At 37.6% G+C, this 25686-nt stretch overlaps 2 protein-coding genes across 6 annotated transcripts in view; one reads left to right on the forward strand and one right to left on the reverse strand.

The window, feature by feature from the left end:
* Positions 1-8029, reverse strand: part of PROSER1 (proline and serine rich 1) — a 28508-nt gene extending 20479 nt beyond the window's left edge. The window contains exons 1-3 of one of the 2 annotated variants that reach the window (XM_003806910.5): positions 7168-8029; positions 4102-4167; positions 1561-1629 (exon numbers count right to left, since the gene is read on the reverse strand). In XM_003806910.5, coding sequence (XP_003806958.2) covers positions 1561-1629; positions 4102-4167; positions 7168-7212 — 180 coding nt within the window. In that variant the 5' untranslated portion in view covers positions 7213-8029. The remainder of the gene's footprint in view (positions 1-1560; positions 1630-4101; positions 4168-7167) is intronic. The other variant, XM_034936617.3, reaches the window with a different exon arrangement.
* A 257-nt stretch (positions 8030-8286) lies between these two features.
* On the forward strand, positions 8287-20105 carry NHLRC3 (NHL repeat containing 3). Of its 4 annotated transcripts, none has more exons than XM_003806912.5 (7): positions 8287-8697; positions 9109-9261; positions 9537-9684; positions 12081-12281; positions 14066-14157; positions 17037-17149; positions 17671-20105. In XM_003806912.5, exons 1-7 carry the CDS (start codon positions 8614-8616, stop codon positions 17921-17923), a joined length of 1044 nt encoding a protein of 347 aa, XP_003806960.1. In that variant the 5' UTR covers positions 8287-8613; the 3' UTR covers positions 17924-20105. The 4 variants fall into 4 exon arrangements, with proteins under 4 accessions (XP_003806960.1, XP_003806961.1, XP_008957095.1 ...); XM_008958847.4 differs by lacking the exon at positions 8287-8697 and adding an exon at positions 8739-8864; XM_003806913.5 differs by lacking the exon at positions 12081-12281 and having other exon boundaries at positions 8568-8697.
* The last annotated feature ends 5581 nt before the right edge of the window (positions 20106-25686 follow it).

Below are 25686 nucleotides of genomic sequence, written 5' to 3' on the forward strand. Positions count from 1 at the left end.
TGGACATTTATGTTAACAGTGAAGGAAAATTAAAAGCAACATCAACATAAGAAGTAAGACTGGTTAGAATCAATATCCAAGAGCTCCTAAAATTTGGAGGAGTGGTTTTCACATACTTTTATGTACTACCAGAAGAACTAATAAAACTATAAGCCCCTCTGCATGTTTTTAAATTGATACCTAACAATTTTATCAGAAGTTTAAATACTCACAAAAGGTCGATTTTCTTAAATACATTTATATATCTGAAAGAACTTTGAAACTACTAATTTAGCTCATTTATGGAAATATTTATTATGTAACTTAACTGGCGAAATCAGTCTTCAGTGAGAAAATCAAATCAGACTGACATTTTTAGAAAAGGTCAGACTTAATTTAATTCAAATAAGTGTATTGAGTTGTCCCTGTGATACCCTTGCCACCTCTGAATTTTAAGTCTAAGGCAGGGAGACAGGCAAGCAGGCCTCAGAGCTTTGTCATGAGTTTGTTGTCCTGATAAAATAAAGCAAAGCCCTCATCAATATTCCCCCTGCCTCAGCCTCCTGGGTAGTTAGGACTAAAGGAGCATACCACCACACCCAACTAATTTAAATTTTTTATATTTTTCTAGAGACAGGGTCTCACTATGTTGCCCAGGCTGGTCTAGAACTGCTGGCCTCAAGCAATCCTCCTACCTCAGCCTCCCAAAGTGCTGGGATTACAGGCTTGGCCACCACCCCAAGCCCCTTATCAATATTTCTTATAGAGCCTCTCTCTTTGCTTTGCTCTCCCTCTCAAGAGCAAAGCACTGTCCTTTTGGAACCTGGAGAAACATTTTCACCCCCAGAGAACAGGTGCGATAACTCCTTCTTTTGCAAAGCAGTAAAAAAGCAAGTATTAAAGAGGAGGTCAGAAAGCAGCACTAACAGACCCAGACACTTTCTTAGGCTCATCAGTTGAGAAAGTCAAGGATCTGTAAATTGATTCCACTGAAGATATCCAGGCCTGATATTGCTTCAAAAATCTTCCTACACAGCCAGATACTCCTGTGTGATCTAGATGCTCCTGTTGACCTAGGTTCTAGAGCTGTGCTATCCATATAGTAGCCACTAAGCACATGTACCTACTTGAACTAATTACACTTAAATAAAATTAAATATAGTTCCTCAGATGAGGCACATTCAAGTGGCTACCACGATGGACAGTGCTGATATAAAAATTTCCATCATCGCTGAAAATTTATTTGGACAGCACTAACTCTTCTAAGACGAAATAGAAAGATGGTGACGATGGATATTAAAAAACAGAAGTGCAAAAAACCATTAAGAATTCAAATCCTATATCTTGCTTGCTGGTGAAGTTTTCTTCTAACTTGCCAATCAGGACACTGTGGCATACAATTTAAATGCACAGTTTAGAAAATTTTAATTTTTTAACATAGCTATTTTGAATCAAAGTACAATAACACATAGAGTTCGCTTTTCTAATGCAAATAAATTACAACTGAAATAAATTATACACAACTGGGAGAATTAAAAATACTTAAATTCTACGTTCCAAAGGAAAAAATAAGTTACTTACATGCTGTAATGCTTTCATTGCCTTCAACTGGGGCTCGGCCCAGGAAAAATATCTCAGCAAATCAACCACCTGAAAACAAAGAACTAACAGCTCGAATGACAGCATGTTTGCAAACATTTCTATAAGATTTATTTCAGTACTGAAATTATAATTCAACATGTGCAGCCCAGGCCCAGGTGATACAGGTGGCATTAAAGTCTAAAAACTGTGCTAACAGAATAGCGATGTGCGGTTATATACATTTAAATCACTTAAAGTCAAATAAAATGTAAAAATCAGTTCCTTAGTGACACAAGCTACGTTTCAAGTGCTCCAGAGCTATGTGAGGCTGATAACTACAATAATGCACACTGCAGATAGAGAACATTTCTACCACCACAAAAAGTTCTACTAGACAGCACTGGTCTAGAAAGAAAGAAAAATATACAATACAGAAAAAAACAAAGTATCCTAATAGGAAAAGGATGGTTGAAAAGTACTAGATGGAGATCAAATGTCAGCTCAGGATTATAAAGATGGACTGTGAATGGAAAAGGGGAGAACAGCACTCACAAAGGCACAGTGGTATGTTTTAGTGTAGGTCCACTAACTTTAGTCCTAGTAGGTCCTTTAACTTGAATCTGGAAGGCATAAACTCAAATCATAAATCTAGTCCCTTAAAAATGTTAAGAATCAACATGAATTACTCCAGCAGCCCCTAAACGATACATCATTTGAGAGCTCAGAGTGTACAGCTCAGATTAGCTCCCACCACCACCTAAGAACTTCAAACAAATGAGGGAAGCATTATGAGATAGCCAGTAAGAGGGGAGCACAGGGCATAAAGATCAGGACACTGAAGTCTCAGCATCATCACCACCACCCTGTTTCACTGCCTCCAAAGATGCTCCAAAGGGGGAAAAAAGTGATACAAGAAGACAGTTTCTGAAAATATGCTAAGGTTTCAATTATTCTATACAGCAAGGTCAATGGTGCAAACTGGAGTGGTATGTAAAGAGAGTAAAAATAATTTTTACTCCTTATAAAGAGATATATATATAGCAAATAAGTATTACGTATACTTTCCAGTTAATTTGATAAACGTGTATGTCCTTAACTTTGATGGGAATAATGTTCTTAATATCTAATAAATGCTATATTTTACCAACCATAAAATTTTACAAGCCACCATATCTAAGATACAAAGAAAAATCTTTAATAAGCTCATTTAGAAAGTGGCTTAATAAACTTTGTAATGACTTTAGCAAAGTGGAAGCATCATTAAGGGTGGCACATCACATACACCCAAGAAAAAAAATGCTATTAGCTGTAAGAAATTATATATCTTTTTAAAACATTTAATTTTTTTTTTTTTTTTGAGACAGAGTTTTGCTCTGTTAGCCAGGCTGGAGCACAATGGCGCGATCTTGGCTCACTGCAAGCTCTGCCTCCCGGGTTCAAGCGATTCTCCCGCCTCAGCCTCCTGAGCAGCTGGGATTACAGGCACCCGCCACCATGCCCGGCTCATTTTTGTAGAGATGGGGTTTTGCCATGTTGGCCAGTCTGGTCTTGAACTCCTGACCTCAAGTGATCCGCCTGCCTTGGCCTCCCAAAGTGCTGGGACTACAGGTGTGAGCCACCGCACCCAGCCAAAACATTTAAATTTTTAAAAGAGCATAAAGTAACTTTGTAAAGCAATGGGAAAGCTGAAAAACTGACATAAAGACAACAAATGCAAATCATAAAGTAGCTTTTAAGAATTTAGTGGGCAGAACTTCTATAGGCTTAAAAGTCATTCAAGCTTTCAAGTTTTGAAGTTCTTGAGAAACCAATGAAAAGCTGGACCATTTACTAACTCAATTAGAGCATTTACTAACTCAATATATACATTTATTGTCCATCCTTTCCCCAAGCTGTTCTCCAGACATTTCTATTAATATTTATGCCTGACTTCTCTATCAAGAATTTTCCAACTATCCCTCAGAAACATGCCCCCTTGTGTGTGTGACACACATATATTTTAATTAGCAAACTGCCCCTAAGGTGGAATGAAGTTTTCACTAAACTATCATGCTTAAAATGTTAGTATTCTGGCAGTTACAGAAACTACTTATTAAATAACACTGTGTATTTTTCTTACTGTTGAAATTTTTATTTAGTGGTTTCATATAAAAACATATTTCATTATTTGTTCACATTTTCTTTTATATTACATGATGAATTTTGTAACTGTCTTACATGTAACTATAAAAATTTGGGTAAATTTACCATTACGAGTTTCTAAATCTTTGATATTGTGCCCACAACCATAAACACTTTGAATTGCTTTAAGACCCTATATTTAAAATCATTTTAAAACATGAATTGGGGTGAAAGTGGAGAGGTGCTTAGTCCCTGAATTATAAATTCTGTAGAGTTTTCTGCCTAAACTGAGAGCTTCTCGAGTTCTTGAATAAATACAGCAAAAAGGTAAAACCAATTCTGAATTCGGCCAGCAGACAGATATTAACCAGAACATTGGTATAAAAAGAAAGCTTTGTTTAAACAAATAATGAGGAATACCTGTTCACTAGAAAAGTATCCATGCACATATTCAATTGCTTTTAATTTGTATTCTGTCAAAACAGCCTAAAAAAAAAACACACACACACAGAGTAAAAAAGCATTAATATACGTAAGCAGCACAGTAATATACATCTATCAAAACTGCCCAAGCAACTCAACAGTGGCAGGTCTACTTCAGCCCTGTCATTCAGAGGAACTAAGGTCACTGTGGTGAGAGGCCCTTCCTTACACCTTTCCAGGTTCCATACTGTGAGGGACACACTGAGCAAGCAGGAAGATCTGCTGGGCTTCCCTACCAACTTCTACAAAGAAAGGTAATAAAATTGTAATAGATATGATTCAACATTAGTATACATAACATTTAGAATTCCTAAATATGTAATTAAAGAGTTTCAAAACATTCCAAATCCAAATTGTCATTTTTAAGATTAAACATATCAGATGTTACTCATTCATCAATTATTGAATATCTACTATGTGCTAAGTGACAGAGAAGCAAGAATAAGACAAGGTCTAGTTGAGGCTCTCAGTATTTCTACAGGGACATAAGAATGCAAGAAGCCCTGAATTCAATGTCTGTGCCTGCCACTAACTGGCAGTGTAGACTTTGAGAGGCATTTTAATTCCCTTTGAGCGTCCTCATTCATAGAGGGAACACCATTCACCAACCTCAAAGAATTACTATGAAAACTATAATAATGGACATTAGATGTGACATATAACAGGTATTCAGTAAGTGATGGTTCCTTTCCTTTTCGGAATCTATCAGTGGGTGAGAGAGAAGTTGGTGGCTTTGATGCAGCACTATCTAGAGTCCACCAAATCACACATGCTCCCCTTGCAGCTATTTGCTCAGCTTAGAGATGGAAACAGTTATCTTAAGTCAGTAGCCACTAATCATTAAAAATGAACTAATCCCTTTGCTTGTACTACAAAATAATTTTAATATTCATATTTTTCACATATATCATTCTGCTAGGGGAAAGTATTATGACCAGTCAACTGAAATATCCTGGGTGCTCAGTAGTTCAATATTCACTGAAAAGGGAGAAAATGGCATTCTAAATAATGTATTCCTAGGAGTTTTATTATCAATGTAATAATCGGACACAGTCAAATACAAGCTTCTGAACAAAGTCTTGGATTGTACTGATGCCAAGTCACATCTCAATTCTTCCATCAATGCCTGAGAGGCCCAGCTGTAACCCCAGGCAGGACAGCATGGTGCTCTGCAAGCATAGTTTGAATACTGCCCCCAGCCCCCAACTTACCACCTGGGGAGTCTTGAGCTGACTAGTTAACCTCACAGAGAATAGGCCGCCAGCTATAAGTAAGAAGTACAGTGCCTACACCTCATGCGTTGTAAGGAGAATCAAAACAAATAATGACTGGAGAAAGTGCTTAAAAACAGGCTCACAAAGTAAGTGCTCACTAATTAATAGCTATTATTCCCTCCTTTTTGAATAATCAGTTAACCATTGCTTTTTCCCCCTTTCTACTCCCTTTCCCAGTTCTTCTGCTAGTGGCTTCTTATATGCCTCTGTTTTAAATGACAGTAGTGACAATCAGTATTATCTATCATATAAACTCACTGTGATACTCAAGAGGTGACCTGGTTCAAACTGACTTACATTTACAAAGAACAATTTTTAAGAAAATCAGTAGTAATGCTCATATTTAGATATGCCAATATTTTATTCCATTTTAATAGACCATGACAATGTTGATGTATCTAATCACTCGGCAAAGCCAGCAAAACATATATTTTAACTGCTGACCAGAAATACAGACTTAAGTTGCCATCTCATGTGAACAAGACTTTCATATCTGGAAAATTTCCTATTCCCCTCTTTAGAATTTACTGTGACGTTTTTATGACACCAGGAAGAGAATATGCACACTGAGACCCTGTATCTTCCAAAAGTAAAAATCTGCTGGTCTACTTTGACTTATCAATTATTTTCTCATGAAAAGTAATTAAAAATCAGCCCAAGAACAAATTGTGACAAATTTCTAGGCATATAATTAGCAAACCAATATTTTATTTCAAAAATTAATTGGACACTTAGGTTTGCAAAAGCAGAACTTGTTCAAAAAAGAATGTTCAGTATCATCAAATATGAAAACTTAAACACGTCAATTTGAAAAAAGAAAAAAGCTGTATAAAAACAAAGCAAAACAGCAAGACCAGAGACAATTTTAATAATAGCTTTGGAAACTGAAATAAGCACCAGAGCACAAGGCAACAATTTCTTCCGTTTCAGTCAAGGGTCGTAAAGGCATGCAACTGACGAAAGAATAATTGCCCGGAAGGCCGAAGGAAAGCACCGTGTGTTGATGTAACAATGGTACATCAAGTCCTTACATTTTAAAATAAGTAACTTCTCGGTATTTTTGTGCTTGAGATATTGTTAGGCTCAAGACTACCTTCCAGAATTGTTGCTGTCTGGTTCACTCTGGGAAATGGGATCCACACAACAGCCTCAAAAAGCAGCAAAAACTTGGAAAGCAGGAGAAAAAAGTTTTGAAGCTCAAGTTATTGACGGCCAATTCCTAAGAACGTGACTTTAAACTTAATGCCACACTTACCATCAGGACACGAATTTTGCATGGCCAACGCAACAAATATACTCTACCTTATGCTTAGATTTGAAAACCCCATCATAATAACTACCATAAAAGAAACTTTCTGCGTATTACCTCTCGTTTTCAGTCACTCTTGTGTTACTGAAAGATGAGGCAACAAACTCAAAAATATTAAACCACTTACCCAAAAGTACAGAGCTATTACGGATTTGTAAAGCCGGCTTCGGAACCGAGGGCTTTACAAATGTAATTCCCACGACACCGTGCTGAGTCTCAAATGTGGCGTTAACGTAACTTAATTTCTATTTGTACTGGAAACGTATCAAGATATAAACTCCTCCATTACACGTGAGAATTCAAACCAATTTGGCAATCCTAGGACCCTTATTCTGCACAATCTCCATACAGTACCTCAAAGAGAGTCTAAATCACGAGAATTCATCTCATAAAATAATTCATGGAATCGAGTGTAATTACCTTTCTAATTTCATCCAGCACCATTTCAAAGGACTTTTTATCCATCTTGACTACTATCCCGACGTGGTTTTAACAGTTATACTTGCAATTAAAAGACGTTCATCCCTGGTCTGCTCCGCCGATAGTAAAAAATATTTATAGCTGAGAAGGAAAAAGACTCCACGAGCAAGAGAGGATGCGAAGAGGTAGAGAGTATTGCAAACTTCGCAAAAAAATTTCTAAAAACTGAGACTCAGAAAAACTTTTTTTATTAAAAAGAAAAAACACTCCAGTCAGGCTTCCCCAGCTTATTCACACAATGGTTCAGGGCACCTCGGGCAAGAGCCAGGTCCTCTGAGTTTTGCAGAAAAACCCGGGCTCGGCGGCAGGTTTGAGTGCGGTTTCCCTGCAGCTGAGGGCCAGGTGCCGCCAGAGGTAGCTCTTGAAGCCGCTTTCCCAGGTGGAGCGGCCGGCAGAGTAGAAACACCTGCGCTCAGAGTCCACGGGCGGCGGGGAGGGAGGCGCCGGTCTCTCGACCCGCACCTGCGCCTCGGCCGCCGGCCGCGACCCTCACCGCCGCGAACCCGGACGCATGGTCCGGCTCGCGCTCATCCCCAGCCACTCCGCCCGACTCCTGGATACCTCGGCCCCGGCGGCAGGCGGCCCGGCAGGCTCTTTGTTACCAGCTGCTGCAGCTTCCGGGAGCGGGCCGGCGGCTGGGGAGCACCGGGAGCCGGGCGAAGAGGAGCACGGCCTCGCATAGGGGGACTCCGGAAAAACGCAGCCCCAACAGCGCCAAGCGCCCTGCCTGGTTACCCCTACAGCCCCCACCAGCTCATGGGGACCTACAATAAAGCCAGTCGCGCCCAAGTAAACTCAACACTGCGCCGCCAGCTTGGGCCCCTCTTTCCTGAAAGCCAGAGGTGGGGTCCTGGTGTGGGAATATAGGCATCCATAGCGGATGCCTGGATGGTAGGAATAGGATGTGGCAAAAATCCTTCCCGAAGCCTAGCGGTCATTATTTTGAATGACATCCCCACCATACCTCGTGTCTGAGTGTGCAATGTTTTGATTTTGCCGTCTGGATTAAAAAGAATAAATGGCGAGCCATTAAGGCATATCTACGGGCGCCCATACTTTGGTGGCCACTGGAAGTCAGCGGCGCGGACTGCCCTGAGGGCGGGAAAGGGTGGTCACTGGGTCAGCCCGAAGCACCTGACATGAGGGCGGGGACCCCGAAATGCACACGAAGTCCGGAACTGGTCTTGTGTGATTTTCATTCGCCCTGGTCTCTGTTCTTTGAGCTTTCGTACTCAAAGCTCGTGCATCCAGGGAGGGGAAACCGGAGATAGCGTCTTCGGGCCCCGGGCAGACCTTCTGTGCCGCTGCAAACCGTTGCAGCCTGAGGCTGTCAGGTCCTCCCCCAGACACCTGCAGACCCTCCCTCGCCTGGCTTCCCGTCTGGTCATGGCGAGATTCTGGGTCTGCGTAGCCGGTGCTGGCTTCTTTCTTGCATTTTTGGTTTTGCATTCGCGTTTTTGTGGCTCTCCAGTGAGTTGGGTAGTGAGGAAAGGACTGTCGGGTGTGCGGATGGCCCTGTTGGGAGGCGTCGCCACGGTCGTGGCATGGAGGTGGCAGGCCCTGGTTGCCTCAGTAGCTTGTCTCAAAGCCTGCACCTGGGTCCAGACTGCCTTGACCCTTTGAGTTTAAAAATTTGTGTATGTTACATCGCCATTTTCCTCTTTCCCAACTCTTACTACATCCTCAAATAATTTGCAGACTTGTATTGTGGTCGTGTTGGTCTTTAGGCATCTAAGCTCATTTCTTTGGAATTATTTCAGTCCAGCAAACTTCTAGTTGTCAAGGCATGCTTAAAAATAAGCCCTGTTACCCGCCCCCTCGCCCTTTTTCTGTTCTTACCTAGAGGGTAAACTAAATCTGAATTGTCTGATTTTGTTTAAGGTTTTGAGGAACTTTACTTTTGCAGTTTCCTGGAGAACTGAGAAAATTCTTTACCGGCTGGATGTGGGTTGGCCTAAGCACCCAGAATATTTTACCGGAACAACATTTTGTGTTGCAGTTGACTCCCTCAATGGATTGGTTTACATAGGTCAAGTAAGTAAATAGAGATTTAAAAAAATTATGAACACAAACGAAGTAACAGCCTTCCTGTCTTGCTGTAGTAAGTGACCATATGCGTTTATATCATGCTAATTGTGCAATTTATTTTTGAGTTGGTCTCAAGTATTTTGGTTTCGAATGTGAAAGATATGTTAGATTTTGAAAGTGGTTTTTGTAGTAAAATTCTCAGTGATTTTTTTTCTTCGCCAAGATACAGATTACCTTTCCTTTAAACTGATCCTAAGAAGTTATTTTTTGTATACCTTCAGAGAGGGGATAACATCCCAAAGATATTAGTGTTCACAGAGGATGGATATTTCCTACGAGCCTGGAATTATACAGTTGACACACCTCATGGTATATTTGCAGCCAGTACTCTATATGAACAATCCGTCTGGATCACGGATGTAGGAAGTGGTATGTATAGTAATATCTATTAAATTATCTTACTGGAAATCACATCTTTGCACATGTCCTTGTTTGTATTGTTTAAAATCAGAGTTGCTGAATCTAATTGTAATTTCTTTAACGATTCATGAAATCACATGTTTTTAACAAACTTTATATTGTACTTCTGTGGAATTAAGAAATTTGACAAGGGCTGGACGCGGTGGCTCACGCCTGTAATCCCAGCACTTTGGGAGGCCTAGGCGGGCGGATCACGAGGTCAGGAGATCGAGACGATCCTGGCCAACACGGTGAAACCCCCGTCTCCACTAAAAATACAAAAAAAAAAAAAAAAAAATCAGCCAGGCGTGGTGGCGGGCGCCTTTAGTCGCAGCTACTGGGGAGGCTGAGGCAGGAGAATGGCGTGAACCCGGGAGGCGGAGCTTGCAGTGAGCCGAGATCGCGCCACTGCACTCCAGCCTGGGTGACACAGCGACACTCCGTGTCAAAAAAAAAAAAAAAAAAAGAAAGAAATTTGACAAGGAGCCTGTTAATATGATCTTTCCTTGAACTTGTCTAGGGTCTTTTCCTCTTTAAAGCATCAGTTGCTCTTCTCAGATTAAATAACTCTAAACTGAAGCCAAATACAGTGGCAGTCTCTGAAAGCAATGACTGGAATCCTTGACTCTTATTTTCCTTTTCCAGTTTTCTTTCATAAAAGATTGTGAAATCGTAACTGCTTTGTTGCTCAAAGTGCCAAGATTGCAGAAACTGTTGTTAATGTTTTTGAAATTCTACTGACTGAAGCATGTCTGAAATCTTCCTGCCATCAAATATTTTTAGTAGAAAAAGCTGAAAAATGAAGTGAGCACAACTGAATGTGCAGCTATGGAGAAAGTTTTCAGAGAAACAATTCACCTGTGGCTGTAGCTTAAGACAAGGCAATACCTGAGATATCCTGGCATTACCCTAGGAATTCAGGAAGAAATGGGATTATAAAGACATTATTTCTAGTATTCCTTGGCCCAGTTATGTTCTTGAATTGAGGGACATCCTGATTCTACAGTCCTGGCTGATTCAGATACCATTTTTTAGAGATAATGAGTTCTCAGTTTCTGTAAGTAGTGCCATTATCACAGCTGTTCTCAGAACCCATAAGATTTCTGGGCCTCAGCTGGTGGCCCATTTATTTCATGCTGTGTTTTACATAGTATGAATCTGGTTCAACCACAAAAAGTCTATAGATTATCACTGAGTGAATTGTTAATACTATAATGAGAGTCTATTTTCACTTTTTTCCTGAAGATCCACTGTTAAAGACCATTTCTTTGAGTTCATTTTATTCATGTGATTTTTAAAAATAAGACTTCCTTGATTCCCAGAAATAAAAAGAGCACAGACGATCTCTTCATTTTTTCCATTACAGCTAATTTTCTACCCAGAGATCTGAAGACAGTTTTATATTCCTATTTCCCAAAGGAATAAATTTCCTCTAATGAAAAATATGGCTACAAATTAGCCTTTTTTTTTTGAGAAAATTTTTTATTAGTCTTTTTTGCTAGTTTTTAGAAACTTGGAGGCTTATGTGTTTTTTATTGCTATGAACTTTAGCTCAACTGTCTAAAAGTGTAATAGTAAATAAATTATTTAACATAGAATTGTAATGCAAGCTGATTCACTTTCTTTCTGGTATGCTCAATATATCCAGTTTGTCTTTTAAATACCTATCAATTAATTTGGCATATGTACCTTCAAATTGATTTCTGTTCACTGCTTTATGATATTCCCTTATTAGTAGTCTGCTTTATGCTCTTGCTTGTAAGATAATTTTAACTTAAAGAAATTTTAACGTGAGAAAATAAGATACTCATGATTTACAAAGATTATTTTCTTCTTAGCAAAGAAAAGTTGAGGGGTTGAATTTTGAATGTCTCCACAAGGTGAAAATGCAGTTAAAAAAAAAATCTGTACCATAGAGAACGTTTTTGTTGACTTACTGAAATTTAAGGTCTGTATGTGAGTGATTGAAATAACAGTTTCAAATATAAGTTGTTCCCTTTACATTTTCTTCTTGATTTCCTTTCATAAGCAATGCTTATTCAAGGTCATAAGATTAAAAAAGAAAATGGTGCACCAATACTTTGTTAGCATTCTGAGTTTCCTGTATAATGAGTCAATTATGGGGATGTTATTTATTTGAATTTAGAATCCGCTTATTTTGGACTAATGGAGATTTTAATTCGTGATCAAATTTGGCTGTAATTTACGAAGAAGCTATAGTGCTTGTCAATTATATGTAATTTCCTAAGCCTATCACCTATTTGTTATTATTTACTTCTATCAAATTTTTGCTCTTAGCTTACTTGAAAAATCTGAATGTTTGTATAGTGGTTTTATTTGTGAGATGTACATATCTATCTTTATAGGATTCTTTGGTCATACTGTTAAAAAATACAGTTCTTTTGGTGATCTTGTTCAAGTCTTGGGTACTCCAGGCAAAAAAGGCACTAGTTTGAATCCTTTGCAGTTTGATAACCCAGCAGAATTATATGTAGAGGACACAGGAGATATTTACATTGTGGATGGAGATGGAGGATTGAATAACAGATTGATCAAACTGTCCCAAGGTACATTACTTGTTTATGGTATTATAAAAATATTATAAATTGATTTTAATTTGTTCGATACTTGGTATAATGTTTTAAGTGTTGTGTATGAAGCGGTGTGTAAAGAGCTAAGTGTATTACTACGAGAAAACTGAAAAACAGATGGGTATGATTGCCCACAATAAATGATCCTGATAACAGGCCCACTTATTCTTCACCAAAGGCCAGGAGATTCCTCCAAAAGTAACTGGCAACAGTATGAGAATTTCTAGTGGGCTCAGGAGATAAGTGTGTATCCTATTTAATTAAGCATGTAGAAATTAGAAACCTAGAATCCCAGACTCAAGTATCCTACAGGCTGATTAATCAGCAAGCATTTTATTGAGTGCCCTTTCTGTGTCCTCTCTAGTATCAGGAGGTGCAGATCTATTATGTATTGAAACAATGAAATGTAGTCTATGCTATTGATTCTTAAAGCAAAATGGACTTAGGAGGAGAAACTAAATTGCCTGGAGAAATAGAACAAGATATCATGAAGGAAGTAGTTATTGAACTAAACTAGTTTTGGTGGGAGGAGAAGGGAGGATAGATGGAACATTCATGGAGGGTTTATCATGCATGGTCTACAGGCATTTATTAGCAGGAAAGAAGGTGAAGATGCACTTTTTCAGGAGCAGAAAATACAATTTGGGATGTTTCTGAAGTCTTATTTGAGGATTATTAAAGCCATGTTTTTGCCTATAACATTTTTGAGGTTTTCCTAGTAGAAAAGTGATGTTACAACAGCAGGTTTTATAAGACATTCTTTTAGGATCTACTTCAAGTGAGCTCTGTCATTTGGAGGCTGTGTAGTCAATTTATCAATTAGTAACTGAATTTGGTTGATAACAGTTGAAAGGGAAATGTAGAGTAAGGATAAAGCAAGAATCCAAAAAATTCAATGAAAGAAACAACGAAATCTAGGAGACAGATTGAATATAAGTGTATTAGTTTCCTGTGGTTGCCGTAACAAATTGCCACAAACTGCGTGGCTTTAAACAACATAAATTTATTCTCACAGTTTTGGAATCCAGAAGTCAGAAATCTGGTAGACTGTGCTCACTCTAAAGGGCCTGCCTTGCCGCTTCTAGTTTCTGGTGGCTCAAGCATTCCTTGGCTTGTGGCAGCAAAACTCTGATGTCTGTCTCCATATTCACATGGCGGCCCCTTCTTCTCTGTGTGTTTTTGTGCCTCCAGTCTTTCCCTTCTTTCTCTTAATAAGGATTTAGGGCCCACCCTAAATCCAGGATGATCTCATGAGATCCCTAATTTAATTTTATCTGCAAAAACTATTTCCAAATAGCATCACATTCCCAGGTATCAGGAGTTAGGACTTGGACATCTTTTTAAAGGACCACGGTTGAACCCACCGTAGTGCGTAATAAAGCAGATAGACGGTAAAATCATAATGTGAATTTTTAAGGTCTGTGGAATACTAATATCAAGTAACAGATAAGTTGGGAAGGGGAACCAGTTTTAGGGAGAGGATGGCATAAACCCTAAACAATGATTTTGAAGCAGTCATGAAAAATTCAAGTGGAGATAATAATTAAAGAAGTAGATTAATTCCCTAAAGCAGAGAAGGAACTTTAAAAAAAAAACTGTAAGAAATGGGCAAATGGGCATATAGACAGGAAAGCCGAGAAAGCATAGTCAAGTGAACCAGCGGTGTAATTAAATAGTTCTTTGTAACCTGTTTCATAAAATATGCAAATGCATGAGACATTCTATATGTTGCTCTGACTATATATTTTTACCGTTTATAGATTTCATGATCCTTTGGCTGCATGGAGAAAATGGGACAGGGCCTGCTAAGTTCAACATACCTCACAGTGTTACACTTGATTCAGCTGGTCGGGTAAAAATACAGTGTCATTGTGTCTGGGACTTTGTGTCTGAATATGTTTGTGGGTGTATGTGTGTGTGTGTGTGTGTGTGTGTGTGTCTTGGCATGTATATATAGATTGTGGTATACATGTGTGTCTGGGCATGTGGATACATGTGTGTTAGTGAGTATGTCTGGGTAATTACTCTGGGGCTGGGTGTGCACACATACTTTCTTACAAGTGTTTGAGTCCTATAGTGAGGGGGTTCCCCAAACATTTAGAAAGGAGCAAAATGGATTTCCTGTACCATTTAAAAGGATAGAAGGAACAAATAATGGATCTGAACATAAAGTTACCTGAAAGAAAAAGTTGCCCTCTTACTGGGAAAACTCCACTAAAAGTGTTTGAATATCTTTTCACTTCTCAAGAAAAAAATGTGCTGATCTAAAGTGGAGTGGGAGAGGTTAACCTTGGAAGTCTGAAAAAGAGTCACCTAGGCAAACTCTTGTTCTCACTAACTCCACACTGTTTAGGGAACAGAAAGCTTTAGCCAACAAATTTCAATCAGTTTCTCTCTTTTCTACCCTACTCACTACTATCTCTTTTGCATTTACTCAATTTCTAAGCATAGATCTCACTTCTTTGAGGTTACCTTTTCACAACGAAACTGCCACCAAAAAATTTGTATATTAGTTTCTCCTCCTCTTTTCCTATAGCAGCCTGTACTTCGTATCATAGTAACTGTCATGCTATATTATAATCATTTGTCTGTCTCCCCTAATAGATGTCAGGCTGTTGAAAGTGCTTACTGAATCTCTTTTGCTTTATTTCTTTGTGCCTAGTACATAGTAGTCATATTTATTTATTAAATGACTAAATGTCTTGACACACAATGGGTACATTAGGCTACTTGCCTTCATACCATTAGGCATTTAATCCATTTCTACTTCTGATTCAGTGCTCAGCAAACAAACTTCTAATTATGACTTGGCTTCCTAATCATAATTGATTGACAAAAATGAGAATGTTTTGATCATTAAATCTTATGATCTGCCATAAGACGTTAATCAACCATGTGAACTTTGTATATAAATTGCGAACTGGAAACTTTGAATTAAACTTTTGCACATTATCCTCCTGAGCTTGGGTGACTCATTGTGTGCTAAGAAAAAAAATCAAATTTCAGAACATGCGAGACCTCGACCCAGGTAAATTCATCATGGTGAGGAACGCCCTTCTAAAAGGCCTTGGAAATCATCTGATGGGGGTACTCTGGCATTCCTGAGTGATAAAGAGTGTCAATTATACAAAATTGTGTTTTATAACAATAGCAATTCTGTTCTGAGCATTTTACATAATTAACTCATTTAATCATCACCACAACCCTATATGAAAGGTTAGTCAGTTCCAGACTTGTTGTTATGTGTTAAACAGGAGTTCCCATAATCAAAATTCATTGAGTGTTGAGCAGGACAGATGATGCTAACAATCTAAAGTATCATTCCATCCTAGGGTGTAAACTATACTTCTTCCTTGGTCATTTGTCTGGGATACTAGTCTCAAACTCTTTAAGAAAACCTATCCTTACTAAAGGACCATAGATCAGGAAAAGACCTTGAGAAATTGCTTTATTTTGGCATCAACAACCTTTCTTAAATGGTGTAGTGAGTTTTGATTTGTTTCTGATTGGAGATTAATTCAATGGCTACCAAAATTCACACATATTGATGAAGCTGTAGTCAGGGTTACCTGTGAAGAAATTATCTCTCAATCCACAAACCCAAGAAATCCAAAGGACCAAAAGCAGGGAGGTAGAAGTAAAGAGGACTGACCCACCCCCAGTCCATTCTTTCATACCTCTCTACAACCCTGGCCACAAGTCATCAAAAACCATTTCCTGCCGGGTGCGGTGGCTCACGCTTGTAATCCCAGCACTTTGGGAGGCCAAGGTGGGCAGATCACGAGGTCAGGAGATCGAGACCATGGTGAAACCGCATCTCTACTAAAAATACAAAAAAATTAGCCGGGCGTGGTGGTGGGCGCCTGTAGTCTCAGCTACTCGGAGAGGCTGAGGCAGGAGAATGGCGTGTACCCGGGAGGCGGAGCTTGCAGTGAGCCGAGACTGCGCCACTGCACTCCAGCCTGGGTGACAGAGCGAGACTCCATCTCAAAAAATAAAAATAAAAAAATTAAAAAAACCATTTCCCTTTATGCTTTAAGCTGCATGCATGTGGCCATGAAATGTCATTTAGAATGCATCTCACTTCTTGTCTTAGAACAAGTTCCTTAATAACCCATTACAGCCTATAACAAACCTAAATTAAACCTATTACTGTTCTTTATTTGTTGCTAAAATACCTCAGGCTTCTTCTTTAGTTGGTTCAGCACTCTGTACATACCTTGGTAATAGCAGGTAAACCCATGTTTAATGATACTGCAATATGAATGAATACCTCACATCCTGCTATATTGAGCTCTTGAGAAGTAAGGCTGCTTTTCTTTGTCATGTTGCCTGGCCCAGGAGCTGACAAGCCAGTAGTACTCATTGAAAAATGAATGCTTGTTAGAGGAATGAATGAATGTTGTCAGTTTTCATTATCTACTGATCCTCTGCATTATGGTAGAGTACTCCAGCTTTTTAGTTATTCACACATTTAGAACAGTAGACAGAGTATTATAAGCTTTGGGTTAAGACAGCTTTGGGTTGTGCCTCTCCCATTTGTAAGCTCACTTCAGAGACGGCAACCTTTCTGAACTTTAGTTTTTCCTCATCTGAAAATGGGACTTAACTACCTTCTTTGGAATCCTCTTAAGTGAGATAATGTATGGTGAAACTAATGAAAATAAACATTCTTTTCCCTTTTTTCTTCTCATGGATATTTTTCAATTGACATTTTTGTGTGTTTCTCAGGTGTGGGTTGCTGACCGAGGAAATAAAAGAATCCAAGTATTTGATAAAGACACTGGGGAGTGGTTAGGAGCATGGAATAATTGTTTCACAGAAGAGGGACCTTCTTCAGTCAGGTAATTGTTTCATTTTATTGCAAAATGCTTGTTTTAGTTAGTGTATGTGCCTCACTTCCTCTGAATAGCTAGCTGAAAGTTTAAAATATTTATTGTTAATTTTGAATTAGGGGAAAATAGAAATATACAGAGAAATTTGATATCCAAGATTTTCAGATGCCAGGTAAAGTGAAAACAAGAAATAACATATGCTAGACCTCTCCTCTAGCCTTTATTTGGTAAATGTTTAAACAGGACAAAAATCAAACCCAGCCTAACATCAATTCTTCATTAATTTCATTTTGTGGACTATGATATTGATACTTTTAACAAATTTAAGCTAATCTTTGGCTTTGCTTACCATCATGGACATCTTATTCCTTCATAAACAGAATTAGATCAAATTAAAATTCTTCTTAAAAGAATCATTCAGCAAGTAGGTGCCTACTGTTGTTTGGCACAGTAGGGGATTAAAATGTTGAAAAAAAATACCCTTATGTTTTTTCACAGACATTTATTATGTTAAATGTCTTCCTCCTTAGGTTTACTCCTGATGGGAAGTACTTGATTGTGGCCCAGCTGAATCTTAGCAGGCTCTCAGTTGTAGCAGCACCCCCAGTGGGAAGCATTGGGGAGTGTTCTGTGATCAGCACAATCCAACTAGCAGATCAAGTTTTGCCACATCTCCTAGAAGTCGACAGAAAGACTGGAGCAGTCTATGTAGCAGAAATTGGAGCAAAACAAGTACAAAAATATGTCCCTTTGAATAGCTATGTTCCTTCATTTGGTTCATAATGTTTCTTTCCCGGGAATATTTCAAGTGGCAGTTCAGATTCTCAATTCACTAAGTGCTTAAAAATGATGTTCAAGCACAAGAATTTATTTTTCTAGTATAAAAGATCTAGTATCAGAAAGATTTGTTTTTGTATCATTAAGAATCTTATATTTTGTTGCCCTCTTGGGACTTAGTTTTATTCATAAGTGCATAAGGATATTTTAATGAAAGGAAAGTAACTAAAAAATGGGGTTGGGAAGAGGGACTAAGGTCGAAACCTCATTATTTGCCCTGGTAGACTGATTCTCCCTGGGTAAAAAAAATGGGAATAAAAATGAGCTTGCATGATAATTTATTAAATTTCACGTGAAGAACTCCAGACCTCCAGATTGTGCAACTAACATAAAATGAGCTGCTCGAGAGATTGTAAATAAGATGAACTATTGATTAATTTGAGTACCCACAGAGTGCTGTGTCTTGACGACTTAAAAATGAAAAAGCAGGATTGCCTTTTGAGTAGCTTGCAGTCTAGTGGGGAGACAAGCAGGCAAACAGTCACAACACAGCAAAAGCGACCTTGGAGCGTAGTGGGACTTTTGGAGTAGGAGTGCTGCATTTGACTGAGGGAATCATGGATACTTCGCAAGAGAAGTGAATTTGAGCTCAGACTTGAAAACTGAGGAGGAGCTTACCAAGGGACAAGGAGGAGAAAACAATAATTTCCAAGTAAAGAAGGTATAAAAAGTTAGAAATGTACTGTAAACTTTGATAGGCTTTTAGGCCTTTTTTAAAGCCCAACTTGGCTTCTGTCCATTACCTATAAGATATTTAATGTCAGTCAGCCTTTAAATGTAGGAATAAAATGGCTGGCATCTAAGCACTTTAGTAAAAGAGGTTTTTACAAATAACTAAGGATTGTAGAGCTTCCTTCTCTTTTTTTTTCTTTTTCTTTCTTTTGTTTTACATGAACTCAACTTATTCCTAACATTTGTCTACCTCAAAGAAATTTCAAGATTATTTAGATAACATGGATATGTGCCAAATCCTTTGAGCTGTTAAGATGATAATTTCCTGCTTTCCTCCTACATCTTCTCCTCCCACTCCCTCCTTTGGTCTGAATATTGGCTTCCCAATTAAGACCTTTTTTTTTTTTTTCCAGTTTGTTTTAGCTTATTATAGGTTTTGGAGGAACTTTGCCATTTTGTAATCTTTCAAATCATTCTTCCCCCTTCCTCACATCAGCTTCCTGCTTTTCCCAGTGTTTTACTGTAAATTGTGTAGCATATGACAAATCTTGAGCTGACTTTCCTCTTCACCTGTTATGGCTGGAGTATTTTCCAGACCTGAAGGGACTCACACTTGTTTTGATACTTGGATCACATCTCCGTGAGGTTAGTAAGGTAAATCTACCAACAGGAAGCCCTGTACTCTGTATTCCAAGGCCATTGATAAATGTGTTGGTGCCACTGATCGGACTGTATGACCTTAAACAAGTCACCTTAGTTTTCAGTGAAATGGGAACATCATTGTCTCCTCTTTCATGAATGCTGTGAGAATCAGATGTGCAACAGGTACAGACTTGCCCTTTGAAATCTATACCTCTGGATACATTAGAGGCATTTTATTAACAAAGGCCCTTCTAAATGTGCTATTTATTTGACAATAACTATCAGATTTGCCTTAATTTTGTGTTTATAGCATTTATCAAAACGTATCCTCATAGACTTTATGCAGATTAATATGGTCAATTGATTTGGATAAAAGAAAGTAATTTCAGGGTTTGTTTTTAAGCCAGGACAAGAAGTGCAAATGCCTCTTTGAAGCAATTTAGGCTAAACTGATTTTGAAATTTCAAAATGTTTTATTTTACTTTGTTTTATTAAGCCAGGACAAGAAGTGCAAATGCCTCTTTGAAGCAATTCAGGCTAGGTAAACCGATTTTGCCATTTCAAAACGTTTTATTTTACTTTGTTTTATATCAGAGTCTTATAAAACCTGCTGCAAATATTTCTGAATGTCTTTGTAAAAGTGTTTGTTAGTGTACCTGTGATTATAGTACTTCACTTTTTTCCTTTGGATTAATTGGTTAAATGAATGAGAAATGTGTTATGTTTTTTACTAAAAAGTATAAATTAAAATTTTGGAAAGAAAAGGCAATATTATCTGGCTCCCCAATTAAAGTTTGATTTTATTGTCACAAAAGCAGTCTATAACTTTTTATTCCTTTAAAGAATTTCAGCAATTATGAAATCACAAGTTGATGCTGAAAGAATATCCCACTTTTCACACATATAGGGTGTAAGCTGATGTGCATAAATATGACTAGAAGTTGCTTAGAACATTTAAAGAATGTAGCTTGTTTTGAGGTGGTGGGAGGGTACAACTGACAGTAATAACTAGCTAATTGTCTACATTTCTGCATTAAAAGTGGAACATCTTTATACTTCTACTTTTTAGGTCTATTCTTGGAGTGGGGAGGGGAGAAAGTGTTCTAAATTAGAAAACCAAAGGCTATAGATTTAGCTCTATCTTTCCCTACCTGTACCATCAGATTGGGTCTTTCAAGTGGAATATTTATCGATCAGAGAAAACTTGGATGAAATCTGATGGTGAACAAAGATTTACCAAGAATTTTTTTTTTTTTTTTTTTTTGAGACAGAGTCTCGCTTGGTCGCCCAGGCTGGAGCGCAGGAGTCTCGCTCGGTCGACCAGGCTGGAGTGCAGTGGCGCCATCTCGGCTCACTGCAAGCCCCGCCTCCCGGGTTCATGCCATTCTCCTGCCTCAGCCTCCCGAGTAGCTGGGACTACAGGCGCCCGTCACCACACCCGGCTAATTTTTTTTTTTTTTTTTTTGTATTTTTAGCGGAAATGGGGTTTCACCGTGTTAGCCAGGATGGTCTTGATCTCCTGACCTCGTGATACGCCCGCCTCCGCCTCCCAAAGTGCTAGGACTATGTTCTTAGGTCAGTTAACGGATTAAAAGACTGCTTCAAGCAATGTAGTGTTAAGGCTAAGGCAGTAAAGTCCTATTTTGTTTTGCCTTTGCTGGTTTTAAGCACTTTTGCATTTGAAAACAGGACAGATTGGATAGTCAGCATTAAAATGGAAACTCTCAAATTTTTGCTTTTTAGGCTTACCAAAATAAATGAGAGTTTTTAAAAGTCCTAAATTTATTACTTTAATTTGTTGTATTCTCTGCTGTATATTTTCAGCAACAATAAAAAATCAAAATAATCAGCTTTATTGATTCAGTAAAAAGTTTTGAGACAACAAACATATAAAAGCACTCAGTCAAGTGTCCTCTGCTCTAATAGTTCCCTACCTGGTTGGGAAAACAAGCTACTTAAACCTTGTCTTTTAGTAGTTTTAGGAGATACCATTTTTGGCACTTGTGTTATGTTACATTCTTGATACACAAGAGGTCAGTAGCGTTCTGCTTATAAGCATTTCTTGAAATCAAACATGGGCTAAACTTCATACTTTGGTTGTTTTTTTTTTTAATTGAAGCTACAGTGTTCACCATACTTTCATTGTTTTTCTTTTTTCTGCCACTTGCTTACATCTTAAGGAAATTGCTTTATGGGTGAAACATTTTCCAAGCATTGTTGGAAATTTTTTACTGGTTAATTGGACTTGTCCACAATTTTAAAAAAAGTTTAAACCTTTTCAGTAATTCAGACTAACAGCCAGAAGTGAATTAACTTATTTTAAATGAAGGTGAAACTATAATCTGAATGTGTGAGTTTAGTACAATAGAGAATGAATTTGTATTAGTGGGGAATCATTCTTTTTTCTCCCTAGTAGTTGTTTTTTGTTGTCGTTGTTGCTGTTGTATAAAAAAAAAAAACAATTTCACCTTGTGGTTGCTACTTTACAAATAAGAAAAATAAGTTTTTTATAAAGACTCTTAGGTCATTTCTTCATCAGCTACTCTGGAATCCATGAGTTTATAAATTAATCCTCTAAACGCTAAATGACATGTAGATGCTCCTTTGGTGTATAAGAATTGAATAGAATTTGAACAATGAAAAATAACACTACTTAAAACTTATTTTTTCCATTGTAAACAATGAAGTAATACGACTTAATTCTGCTTCTATGTAATTCATAAATAAAAAACTCACTGTAACATTAAAACAAGCATGTCCTACATGAGTTATATTTAAATAAATTAATTTTAATTTAAATTAATTTAATAGATTAATTTGCGTGAGTCACAACAAATTGATATTATAAACTTGCTTCTCAATTTTCAGCCGCTTTATCAAAGGAAGAAAATTTTAGTTGCATGGTGCAGATTCTCAGATTTGTTCCTAATGAGAATTAGTTACTGTAATATGTGTTAGAAATTTTTTTTACAATACGACATTTATATACAAATTGTCACAATCACCAGTTAAATGTTTTTATAACATTTTTCTTCACAGTGTGTATAAAGAAGTATTTAAATATTTTGATGCTTCCTGTATTGAACTGAAATACTAATTTTTACTTAACTAAAGGGATGAAGGAACTAACTATATGTACGTTTGTTTTTAATCAACATTAATTGAGGTAAATGTATTCAGTTTTGTGTGGAGCGTATGGGGGTTACGTTTGTGCAGTCTGTGTGCATATGTGTAAATATAAATGTGCATCTAAAGGGCATTATGCCCAACTAGGTCAGAAGAACTGGATCAAGACAGTTGAAACAACATGGCTAAACGTTAAGTCCTCATGGGAGGAAACCTGGTTTGGCAACAAATTATTTGAAAAAGTTTTGGAAAGTTTGTTGGCCAAAAATATTACAAGCCTTATTAAGAAAAATGTTGCAATCTTAGACAACATTGAAGTGTAGATTTAATGGCAGTTTAATTGACAAGATAGTCTATATATCTAGTAAACAGCTCCGTGCTGTTGTTTTCTTTGGCTACTACATTTTAAGGGGGCATCCTATAAACTGTTTAACCCAAAAGCAGTGTGATGGTTAATATTGAGTGTCAACTTGGTTGGATTGAAGGATGCAAAGTATTGTTCCTGGGTGTGTCTGTGAGAGGGTTGCCGAAGGAGATTAACATTTGAATCAATGGACTGTGAGAGGCAGCCCCACCCTCAATCTGAGTGGGCACCATCTAATCAGCTGCCAGCGTGGCTAGAATAAAAGCAAGCAGAGGAACGTGGAAGGACAAGACTGGCTGAGTCTTCTGGTCTTCATCTTTCTCCCATGCTGGATGCTTCCTGCCCTTGAACATTGGACTGCAAGTTCTTTAGCTTTTGGACGTTTGGACTTACACCAGTGGTTTGCCAGGGACTCTCAGACCTTCTGCCACAGACTGAAGGCTGCACTTTCAGCTTCCCTACTTTTGAGGTTTTGGAACTCAGACTGGCTTTTTTGCTCCGCAGCTTGCAGGTGGCCTGTTATAGGACTTTACCTTGTGGATCATGTGAGTCAGTACTCCTTAAACTCCCTTTCATATATCCATCTATCCTATTCATCCTGTCTCTGTAGACAACCCTGACTAATACAAGCAGGTAACCAAAATAACAGTGTTTGGAAATAATTCTGAAGTCTCAGAGGGTGATCGTGTAGTAGAGTGAATAGAATTCTGCACTTTCCTCCAGAACTAAGACAATGAGTACAAATAATAGAGTGGTCCATTGGATCAGCCCAATAAAAGAACCCTCCTCTAGCAGTGGAATGGGCTGTAGCAGTGGATGTGGTAAAGCTTGGTGTTTCACAGCTTGGAATCCAGAGTTAGGTTGACCTACCTTCTAATCCACGCCCTGCAACTAATTTGTATTGTTTTGAGCTATGCCTCATTTTTTTGCTCATTTGTGAAATGGGAATACTAGTATTTTCCTTATGGAATTATTGTGAATACAAATAAGATCATGCATGTAAAGCATTAAGCCCTGTCTCTGACATGCAATAAGCACTCAACAAACCTTAAGAGATTCACGTGTGGTATTTCAGTCAGACAATGGCAGTCATGCTACCACCTTTGGGCAGGGTTTGGGAGAATGGTGAGACCACATGAACTTCCCTATTATATAATTCTGTGTTTAGTCACAGTATTGAAAACTAAAGGTAAGGCTGTAATATACTAAAGCATCTATCATTTAGAAATGCCGTTTTAAAAACGATGGCTATTTTTAGTTGGCATTAATGCTGTTTATCCAACAAGTAATTTATGATCAAGGTAAAGACTCCCACCTTCTGCAATTTATATTCTAGTTGGAGAGACAGAGGAAATTGAGAGGAAAAATGGGATTTTGGTTAACATTTATGGTATACATTAACACTTAGCTGGTTAAGCAAATACCCATTTTCAGTGTTCTTCTGCCTTTCCTTCCACTACTGTAACGACTGGAAGAGCTGGGTGCTCACTTCCTCAGCCTGCTAGCAACTAGAGGTAGCTCTGTGACGTGGCTCTGACCATAATTGGAAGTCTACTGGTAGACTTCTAGAAAAGCATTTGCTTTTTTGATTTTAAAAAATAGCAGCATCACTCCTTTATCCATTTCTTCCCTGCCTTGAACTTGGAAGTGATGCCTGAAGTTGCAGTAGCCGTCTCAGAACCATGAAGCCACAAAGCAGCAATCTTAAGGCAGAAAGATAGGAGCCTGGGTTTTTAGCATGTTAGGGAACCACTACATTGTCCTTGTATTTCCTTTCTCCAGACTTCTTTTTATGTGAGATAATTAAATGTGACTAAAGCCACTCTTAGTTGAATGTTTTCTTGCAGGTGAAAGCATTCCTAAGAAATGTAATACTGAGTTAAACTGCATTAATTTGAGAAAGAAGGATATTTTTATTGTTTTAAGATTCTGTATCCAGGATTATGTCATTCCAATGTCTTATGTCCTTTAAGATTTTACAGGTTTTTTTAAAAAAAATAGATGCTGTGCCTTTTTCTCGTGACAAATTTAGATTCCTGTGTCAAATTTATTCCATGCATTTATTACCGATACTAGAGTAGGATTTTTCCCCATTTCTATTTAGTTATTGGAGGTATAGAGAAAAGGAATCAATTTGTTTTATATATAATATATATTAACCTTAATTAATTTAATTTAATAATTTAATAAGAGTTAATTTAACAATTAACCTTAATTATTTTAATTAGCTATTATAGACATTTGGATTTTGTGGGTGGAGCACTGAAAAAAACTATACATCTTTCAATATTTGTATTGCTTGTTTGATTTTCAAAATTTTATTACATTAGCTACACTATTTAAAACAATGTTGAATGATAGGGGGATATCCTTATCTTATTTCTGATTGTAATGGAAATGTTTGCACTACACCAATTATTAATAATACGATATTTGCTATTAAGTTTTGGTAATTTTCATATTTCAGTTATTTGTCTCTTAGAGTTTTATTAAGAATACTTAATTTTATTAACTGGCTTTTGACATTGATGTAGACAATATGTTGATGTAATGTATGTTACAGATTATTTTTCTTATGTTATTGGAAAACATTTTAATCATGATGTCTTGCTTGGAACTTTTATTCTTGAAACACAAAGGGCAGTAGAGTTCTATTTATACAATTTACTAATTATGTTTCTTCCATCTCCAAAAGGAAATTGAGTTTCCTTACAATAAAAGAATACATTAAAATAGAAAAAGTAATGTCAAACAAACATTTTATAGGAAAGTACATTTATTGGAAACCTGGATTAGTAATAGTTACAGCAATAAAATATTAAGTTAATTTTGAGTTTTCTTGTAGCTATGGCAAAGAAGGAAATATAAATAATTCTCATTTAATGAAATCTTATCCATTCTTTGG

Source organism: Pan paniscus, chromosome 14, assembly GCF_029289425.2.
Source record: "Pan paniscus chromosome 14, NHGRI_mPanPan1-v2.0_pri, whole genome shotgun sequence".
Classification (NCBI taxonomy): Eukaryota; Metazoa; Chordata; class Mammalia; order Primates; family Hominidae; genus Pan; species Pan paniscus.